The sequence below is a fragment of the Nelumbo nucifera genome, chromosome 1 (assembly GCF_055504915.1).
Source record: "Nelumbo nucifera cultivar China Antique chromosome 1, China Antique-T2T, whole genome shotgun sequence".
Lineage (NCBI taxonomy): Eukaryota > Viridiplantae > Streptophyta > Magnoliopsida > Proteales > Nelumbonaceae > Nelumbo > Nelumbo nucifera.
Genome location: NC_142649.1, coordinates 137,901,592 through 137,911,144, shown reverse-complemented (window position 1 = coordinate 137,911,144; position 9,553 = coordinate 137,901,592). Strand labels below are relative to the sequence as shown.

At 40.5% G+C, this 9,553-nt stretch overlaps 1 protein-coding gene across 1 annotated transcript; it reads right to left on the bottom strand.

Moving 5' to 3' along the window:
• Positions 1 to 2,762: 2,762 nt before the first annotated feature.
• Positions 2,763 to 4,548, bottom strand: MYB102 (MYB-like 102). Its single transcript, XM_010279609.3, has 3 exons — positions 4,259 to 4,548; positions 4,003 to 4,132; positions 2,763 to 3,845 (listed from the first exon to the last, which is right to left on the bottom strand). The coding sequence occupies exons 1-3, from the start codon at positions 4,389 to 4,391 to the stop codon at positions 3,005 to 3,007; spliced, it is 1,104 nt and encodes a 367-aa protein (XP_010277911.1). The 5' UTR covers positions 4,392 to 4,548; the 3' UTR covers positions 2,763 to 3,004.
• Positions 4,549 to 9,553: the final 5,005 nt, after the last annotated feature.

The window sequence follows — 9,553 nt, the reverse complement described above, 5'->3', positions numbered from 1 at the left end:
TAAGTTGCACTTGGTTCCAACCTAGGTTTTTAAAATGAACTTACAAATAGAATTGCTTTGACCATTGGTTTCTAGGTTCAACTGTTTAGGTCAAATAATTCAAATAGTTGAATTGATTTTAGTCTTTTCATTTAGGGATGGTAATTTTGTGGGAATTTTCGGGTATTCGACCTGTTCCGACTCTAATAGGATCCGTTTATCAAAACCCTATAGGGTGTGGGACGAGTTTGGATTTTGACTTTAGAGGATCCAATACCTGATACCCGGGATGCATAAATATAAACATATTATATTATATATCATGCACAAATTTATAAATTTTAAGAACTAAGATAATTATTCTATTATTAATATTTTATTTGTATAAATTTCTTGGGATTAAAATCATCATTTGATGTAAATTTGGATTTGATAGATTCTTTATTTCATTTAATTATAAAATGCTAATTTTAAATATTATTTCTCTTAATTTTTAGTTGGAATTGTTAATCATATATATGTATTGATTGTTTTGGTGATTACAAAAGTTAATAAAATTTATTTTATTTCATTAAATAACATAAAAGACAAAATGGCTTAGTGGCTTAAAGTAATGCTAAGAGATTTTGTATTACCATTAATTGATTTGGGCTCAAGTCACACTATTAGCATTAAGAAACTTTTTTTAGTAGAAAACCTTTGTTCAAGGAGTTTAACGGGTTTTGAATCAGGGATACACAGGCAAGTTCGGGAATGGGTATGGCAATTTGCGCGGGTACTCTTGCCATGGCTAAGAAATAAAGGAGGTGATGATCACCTATGATGGCAAAATGATTTAAGATCTCTTTTCTCTCTCCCATCCCCATCATGGACAAGGTTTTCCCCATCTTCTCGGGTCCCCACTCCCCATCATTTTTATAATATTAAACTATTTTTTTTTATTTCCACTTTGTTTCATTTTTAAATAATATAGTTACAATTTACAATCTTATCAAAATAGATCTAAATCTAACGGCTTTCAAATATATTCAAATACATTCAAACATATGTATTTAACCATATTTCTTGCATCATCCCCACCAATGGAGACGAAAATTTCCCAATGCCTACAGAAAATCATCTCCATCCCCACCTCATTTGGGGTGAATCTCCATGAAAATAGGAAAATGGAAAAAATTGCCATTTATACATGAACCGGGTCGATACTAGGGGTGGATTACAAATTATACTACCCTGTACCTTAGGGGTAATGGCAATTTAGCAATTTCCCCGTGAACTTTTACATTTTGACAAAGACTCCCTTTTTCACTTGTTAAGTTGAGTAAGAAAAAGAAATTAATTTACCAAAATACCCACTCAAGAAATTTATATAAAACAAAATTTGCAACAAAAATCCAAAAGGTAATTTGTAACAAGTGGAAATTGAAAAAAGAAACTAAAAAATCAATAAAAAAAAGGTAATTTGAAGATTTAAAAATAATGAAAGTTTAAATAATCACGTAAGAATCTTTATAAAGTTAATTGACATAATTCGAATCAAATGGTTCGTTGTTAGAATATGAAAATTCAGGAGATCTTTGTGAAAAATGAAAGTTGAGGGTGTAATGCCATTTCCCGAATATTGTAATTTACCCTAAAACTATCATAATAAAGAAAAATTGATTATGATATGATTTCATAATCAGTAACCTAAATTGATAACAAGGAAAACAACCACACAGAAGTACCACCTCGCCCAACTTAACCAAAAAAAAAAAAACACCTTGCCTGAAGGGAAATTCCCCTCAGAAAATTTTATTAGATTTTTGAATGTTTTGTCCCAATTCCCAAACCCCATCTATGCTACATTAATCCGGTATCTTACTATTCACAAATTCATAAAAATTTATGCAATGGAGGAATCAATAAAACCCCTAAAATATTTCGTCCTTTCGTTGTCATCGTACAAGGATTCTGTGGACAATTGGATGACTGGTTACTTGTGCTATTTGTCTACCGGTTTCTCCCAACCTGCGATAAATCATGATTTATAAAGTACACGTGGCATATGTGAAGTTTGTCGTGCAAACATTTATGATAGTATTATCAAAAAAAGTAGACTAAAAGCAGCACAAGAAGCTTGCATGATCGTCAAAAAGTAAGGCCTTTGGTGTGGTCCCCACCATTGGCTACGGCTGTTTGGTTGACGCGTCAGTTCAATTTGTCAAGGACCAAAACTCAGAGATTATTATCAATTACCTTGTTAACATACGTGAAGCTTAATTTTACAGGTGGCGGGAAACATGTCAGCGACCTCATATCCGTGGATGGCTATCGAGGGATGGCCGGAATACATCTGTCGGGATCCCAGAAACCGTCGACTTTCAAACGCTGTCTTCCATACCTCGATTCAGAAAACAGTCAAACACCCTGATTCAGAACTCAGAAGATACAAAGTCACTTTCTTTTTAAATGGATCCTCCGATTAATCATGGACTATTAGTCTAGAAGAAAGGAAAATGCTAAAAGAAAAGGAGGAAAAATTGTAACAGGCTGAGCTCCATATTTTTTATATAAGTAGACTGCATTCAACCTTATAAAAAAGTTGCAGATATTTGTGAGCGTGACGATATTATATCTATTGGGTAAGTAGACTGCATTCAACCTTATAAAAAAGTTGCAGATATTTTTTGGCAATTTTTACGCCTTTGAATTTCTTATTGGATAAGTAACAGAGATCCGTGTTTATCCATTTGACGTTGATTGAATTTATTAATATTATTTTCTTGATAATTTGTTTGTTAGGATAAAAGAAAGCCAGATGTTCAATAATGCAGCTTCCCGCAAAAACAAGGGGAGGGGATCGTATTTCTTGATACAGTAAGCTTTATAAAAATGGCAGCGAATTCTTTTTATAAAAATATCAATACCAGAGACAAACCAACTGATTAAAAAAGCGAGGAAATAAAAGAGAGAGAGAGAGAGAGAACACTTTGATTATCAAATTATAATAATCAAGCTTCTCCTCATCCACAACACTTGTAAATTACATGAATTCGTTAACGTCCAGGATATCAGGGATCTCGAAGTTCAACATGTTGCTGCAGTAGCTATCCCTCTCATCTTCGGTGCTGCTGTTGATGTACGTTGAGGATGAATTCAAGGGCGTCGTGCTCGACGAAGGTGTCGATAGAACTGAAGCAAAGCCAAAGTTCTGGTTGTTTATGTTGCTGGGGTGGAAATTCGAGTTTTCCAACAGTGGGTCGACGAAGGGTTGGTTATTATCGGAGCCGAAATAGTCATAATTTGGCATAGGAACTAAATTTTCGGACAAAGCAGAAGGCATTACATTGTCTTGCCACGCATTACACTGGGATTCCTGGCAACCGAAACTGGTATAGTTTGATGGAAACTGCTCCGCATTGGTTTGCAATAGTTGGGTTTTATTTAGACATGGAACACTAGGAGCACTTGACGTGGTGCAAGACGGAATTTCTTGAACTGGATCAGTTTGGAGTTGGTTAGGAGGGAAAGAAGCGAACTGGTTTTGGACTTGGGGATTGCAGAGTTGATTCTCTTGAGGATTTTGTAGGAGAAACTCGGGATTTTCGCGTTGGGATGATAAGAGAGTGGTAGCTAGCCTCAGGAGCTCAGGATTATTAACGAGAGGCTTGATGCCTATCAGTTTTGAAACGTCCAGCTGAGCCTGAGATGAGTTGTAAATAGGTGAGTTGAGAATTGAGGATAGGTCGAGGAGATCAAGGCGGGGACTATGAGTTACAGGATCGATTCCCATTCGGAGGAGCCTCTTTCTAATGTGGGTGTTCCAGTAGTTCTTGATTTCATTATCAGTCCTCCCGGGCAAACGAGCAGCAATGGCAGACCACCTAGATTAATTAAGAAAATGAGAGGATGAATGTAAGAAAGATGGAATTTTAATTATAAGACGAAAATGGAAAGCTGTATTAAATTAAAGTAGTAGCTTTTGAATGCAAAGAAATTAAAGCAGTATAGAATAGTGAAGAGAAGTGTTGTGTTGCCTACTTGTTTCCCAAAATACTGTGAAGTTGGATTATAATCTCTTCCTCTTCGAATGAGAAGCGCCCTCTCTTGATATCGGGTCTCAAATAGTTGGTCCACCGAAGACGGCAGCTCTTTCCACACCTCTGAAGCCCTGTAAATCCAATCCAGAAAGAAATTAAAAGAGAAGACTCGTTTCTTTAAGTTCAATCTCACCAATGAAAATTAGACCACTAAGAGTTATGATTATTCATTCAAAAGGAAGCATTATATACTATACCAGCATTCTTCGGTAGGGTTCGCCAACTCCCATGTCCATGTTTCTGGATATAATCAATTAACTTTTGATCCTCCTCGGGCGTCCATGGCCCCTTTTTTAATCCATCTTTGTCACAGCAAGGAGCTCTTCCCATGGTGTCCAAAGCTTATCTTTAGCAGAAACCCTTTAAGGTCGATACTTTGTAGAGAGAGAGAGAGAGAAGCAGGTGGGATCAGAATTGGAAAGGAGAGACAAATGAGAGAGTAGATGGAGCTCTGTAGCACAAAGTAGTGCAGGTGGTGGTCGCATAGGACCTGTGTGTATAAATAGGTGGAATGGGTAAGAGAGAGGAGAAGTCAAAGGGATTCGGTGCCGGCCTTTGTAATCACACGACGCGACGTGTCTCTCGTTTGAAAAATAAATCTCTTATTTTTTGAATGTAAATATCGTGATTAACCCCCCCCCCCCCTCTTTCCCTTATCACACTTTCAAACCCATCTCTTTCTTTCCTCTTTCTGGATTCCTGTTTTGCTGTCACCAACAAGATTTTGCCACGTAGAGGTCCCCAGTGACGCTTACGATGACCACATCTTTCATTTACAGGGACTACGTCACGGTTTCTCCTGCATGCAATAAGCAATATCTAATATGCTGGGCCTCCAAGCAGCCGAATCCACCTGGGAACACTTCTGAATCGATTTCCTTGAACCCTTTCCTTTCTGGTGAGTGTTAAATTACGCTTATTTATTCATGACTTCACAGCATTAAATTCATTTTGATAATAATAGAGTTCGGTGTTTGCCGAAATATTTGAGCAATAAATGAGCCAAAAGAAGTCATACAATAAATAATAGTTGTTGAGATAGCGTAGATGAGAATTCTCCTTTTTTTTTTTACTTAGTGAACATGTTATTAATAATAAAAAACGGTAAAATACATAAATCTCCCCTCAAGTTTCTGACAATCATAAAATCTTCCATAGTTTCATTTTAGCAAAAATTTTCCTCTTTATTTTTTACAAAATTAACAAATACTTTCCTTCTGTCAATAACCAAGACTGAAAACGTTAAAGAGATGATCATTTTTTTCAAAATACCTATTTTATCCTTTTTCGAGCACTGTTCATCTTCTTCCCCGTTCGAACCTAGAAGCAGAGGCAACGGCGGCACCCCTCTAAATCCGATCTCTTCCTCCTCTCATCTTCTTCGACTTCTTGTTCTTCCCCTTTTTCCCTTTCTCTGTCCCATGGTTGTAGCGGCAGATTCAAACTCAGCATTGATCTGCCTTCTCCTACCATCTTTCTCCCCCATTTGCGCTCCCTCTCTTTCTTCTTCATCTCTTTTGTTCTTCTTGTTCCTCCTTTCCCTATCGGCGTCCATTTTCGGATCGCTTTCCACCACTATTCTCTGATCATCACCATAGCCGCATCCATGATAAACTAAACTTTAAATCTTGCATCTTCAACAACCTGAACTATAGAGCAAGCAAAGAAAAATAAAAAACAGAACTAAAACCAAATCGTTAATGGCATTTGACCAAGGAAACAAACTCTCAAAGATAAAACGAAAAGAGAGAAAATAAATAAATAAATTGATGTAATTGTTTCTGGTCACGTATCAATTTTTTCGTGATGTATCAAATTTTTTGGCTAAGTACCTTGTCAGTGACATATGCTCCCAAGTGGTCTGTGACTTAGAGGCTGAAGTGGAGCTCCCTAGTGGTGAGTTGTCTGGTGGCGAGCTACCTAGTGGCGAACTGCCTGGTGGTGAACTGCCTAGTGGCGAACTACCTTGATGAGCTGCTTGGTGGTGAGCTATCTGGTGGCGAACTGCCTGGTGGTGAGCTACCTTGATGAGTTGCTTGGTGGTGAGATGCCTAGGGGCGAGCTGCTCGGTGGCGAGCTACCTAGTGGCAAACTACCTTGATGAGCTGCTTGGTGGTGAGCTACCTTGATGAGCTGCTTGGTGTCGAGCTGCCTAGGGGCGAGCTGCCTAGTGGCGAGCTACCTAGTGGTGAACTGTCTGGTAGCGAACTACCTTGATGAGCTGCTTGGTGGTGAGCTATCTAGTGGCGAACTGCCTGGTGGTGAGCTACTTTGATGAGTTGCTTGGTGTCGAGCTGCCTAGGGCGAGCTGCCTGGTGGCGAGCTGCCTGGTGGCGAGCTACCTAGTTGACTGTGAGCTAAAAATCACAAAGTATGAGAGCCAGAATTTGCTTAATTGCTTGCCCGCTTCTTGCCATTAGGGTTGGTGCCTTTATATAGGCATTGTTTGGCATGGGCTTCACGCACCACATCCGAGATTTCTACGAGGTCGTCTAAGTGGTTCGAGATTCTTGGAGGTAACTGCCATGCATGTTGACCACCCTCCAGATTGTTTGGCACGTGGGCCAACTTCCAAGGATTGTGGGAGTGTTAGGATATGCATGCCAAATTTGTCAGTGAGCACGTGTCGCAGATCGCTAGGTCGGCGCCTGTGCTAGGCTGTCAGCTCGTGCCAGGGCCAGGTCGCGCTTGTGTCAGGCTGCCAGCTCATGCATGTGCCAGGCTGCCAGCTCGTGCATGTGCTAGGCTACCAGCTCGTGCCTGTGCCAGGCTACCGGCTCGCGCTTGTGCCAGGCTGCCAGCTCGCGCCTGTGCCAGGCTGCCAGCTCGTTCTTGTGCCAAGTTGCCAGCTCGTGCCTGTGCTAGGCTACCAGCTCGTGCCTGTGCCAGGCTGCCAGCTCGTGCTAGGGCCAAGTCGCGCTTGTGCCAGGTTGCCAACTCGTGCTTGTGCCAGGCTGCTAGGTCGCGCCCAGGCCAGGCCGCCAGGTCGCGCCTGTGCCAGGCCGCCAAGTGGGACACCATCAACTTGGCTAAGGCAAGTTGTTGCCAAAGTGGTTCTGGGTGTCACCTAGTTGTTCTGAGGTGCCATGTGTCACAATATCATTGGAGGGCCAAATCCGCCCTCATCATAAATGATCTAGCACACAAGAACAGGCAAGAATGTTCAAATCGGACTGGGTTGAGAGTAAGATCTATGGGAGAGAATCTGATGGAACCTACTCCATAGATCTTCTCCCCAACCTCAAATCCTTCCTGTCAAAGAAAATATAGAGAAGATCCAGTTCAGTGTAAGTACCTTAGTAATGTCCTAGCCAATGGTTTGATGCTGCCAACGGGAATTCTAGTGAGTTTGATGTGTTCAATAATCGAGAAAGAGGGTACAGAAGGGTGGAACGATCGAATTTGCTCCCACCTACAAACTTGAACGAATGGACAACGACCTCCAGGTGCTTGACTCACGATAGTGTTCAATTGAAGGAATATCGTTCACGGAGCGGGGAAGTTGGATGGTTGCAAAACCGGATGACGATGGTGCGATTTCACCTCTGTTAGTTTTCCCCCATAACTGGTACAAGCTCAGAGATGCGAAGGAGATTTGAAAATACCGCCGCCTAAGGGAAAAAGACGCCAATGGTTCATAGGGATGAATTTAGATCTACCACTGCTCGAGAGGAAGAAAACGATCAATAGTTCCTTTAATTCTGCTACCGCTGTCACCGTTGCTCCGCTCGGTCTCAAATGGAAGGCGATGAACAAGGGGAATTTCCAACTGACTAGAAGAAGAAGAATAAAATGAGAGAAAGGGAGAGAGGGAGGAAGGGAGAGGCTGAGAGGGGGTGCCGCCGCTGCTGCTCTACTTCTGGGTTCGAATAGGGAGGGGGAGAAATAGTGCCTTTTCGATTGATTTACTTTGAGGGGGAGAGGGGCAATAGGAAAGAGAGATTGAGAGGGAGAGAATGGCAGAAAGGGAGAGGTTTCACATTAAACACCACCTCTGCAAAAAACAGGGGCGATGGAAGGGGACAATGCCAGAAGAAGAAGTAGAGGAAGAAGAAGAAAAGAAGGAGAAGAAGAAGATGAATGGAAAAAAAAAAAACAAGAAGCCGAAGAAGATGGGAGAAGAGGAAGTGATCGGATTTAGAGGGGTGCCATCGCTGCCTTTGCTTCTGGGTTCAAACGGGGAAGAAGATGAACAATGTTCGAGAAAGGGTAAAATAGATATTTTCTAAAAAATCATTTCTTTAACGTTTTCCATTTTGATCATTGACAAAAGGGATGTATTTGTTAATTCTGCCAAAAATAAAGGGGAGGTTTTTATTAAAATGAAATCATAGGGGAGGTTTTTGTATTTTACCCATAATAATGGTTTTTGATTAGTCCTAAGTTCTCTACGTAATAATTTTTAAATAATTTCTCCTTTTTCTGCACTTAAACTCTAATCTCTAGGTTAACCCAGAGAATTAATACAGGGATTAATTAATGAGAAGGTTGCTTCTACTGAGGTTAAAAAGTCAAAAGTCTATGACATAGGGTGGGTATTATCATACCAAATTCAGAAATTCAAAGCAGGGCTTGATTTAGCATGAACCCAATTTATGGTGTGATAGAACTTAGAAGTGGCCAGTGGGATGAATGAGGGAAAGGCAATGGCAGTCATGAATGAGGAGGTGGTGTAAGAAAAGAACAAGTGAATTATGAGGTGGTTAGGGTCCTAGAGTTGGTACCATTTCTCTGGCTATAGAGCTTCTTTCAGGGTAGTGGTCCCATAAGGTGGACGACGGTCCCAATTCATGATACCAAGGCCCAGAAAACGTATGCTATTGGGCATCTTGGGTGAGAGACCGTGAACAGTGATAATAACCCAAGAATATGTGGTCTGGGGGCAGCACCATAGATTTTCTTGTATCATATTAACTCATCTTTCTGGTGAAAGTGAAGACCTCGATCGTTCCTTTTCTTTCTATATCATGAGAAAGTCAACAGTGGCTAGATATTGGCAGCTGTAAAAAAGGTGGGGGGGTGGGGGGTGGGGAGGGGAGGGGGATTCATATGGGAATTGAAAACTGTGTAGTCCCTTGATGATTGATGGGTAGTCGTTTTGGGTTTTCTTTTGTTTCTCTTTAGAACTAAAATTACAGAAACCTATTGAATTGAAACAAACAAAATTCACACATACACAACTGGTAAAGCAACTTTAGCTTCATTCTGCTACCTAATTCCCCCAAGACTGGAGCTTTTAATTTCTCTCATATAAAACCATAATTCAACCCTCAATTAAGATTAATGCCCACGTCTCACAGCTTTTACCCTATTCAAGTGCTAATACATTCTATCTGCATCAATCAGGGCAGCGTCTTAATTAATACTATATACACAATCAATAATTGAAATCTGCTGTAGTTTCAATCTCATAATCCAGGGTGTCTTAGACCTCCAAAAACTCCAGCGCAGGAAGCCTTCTTTTTAATTAAAAGATTTCTCTGTCGAGACAG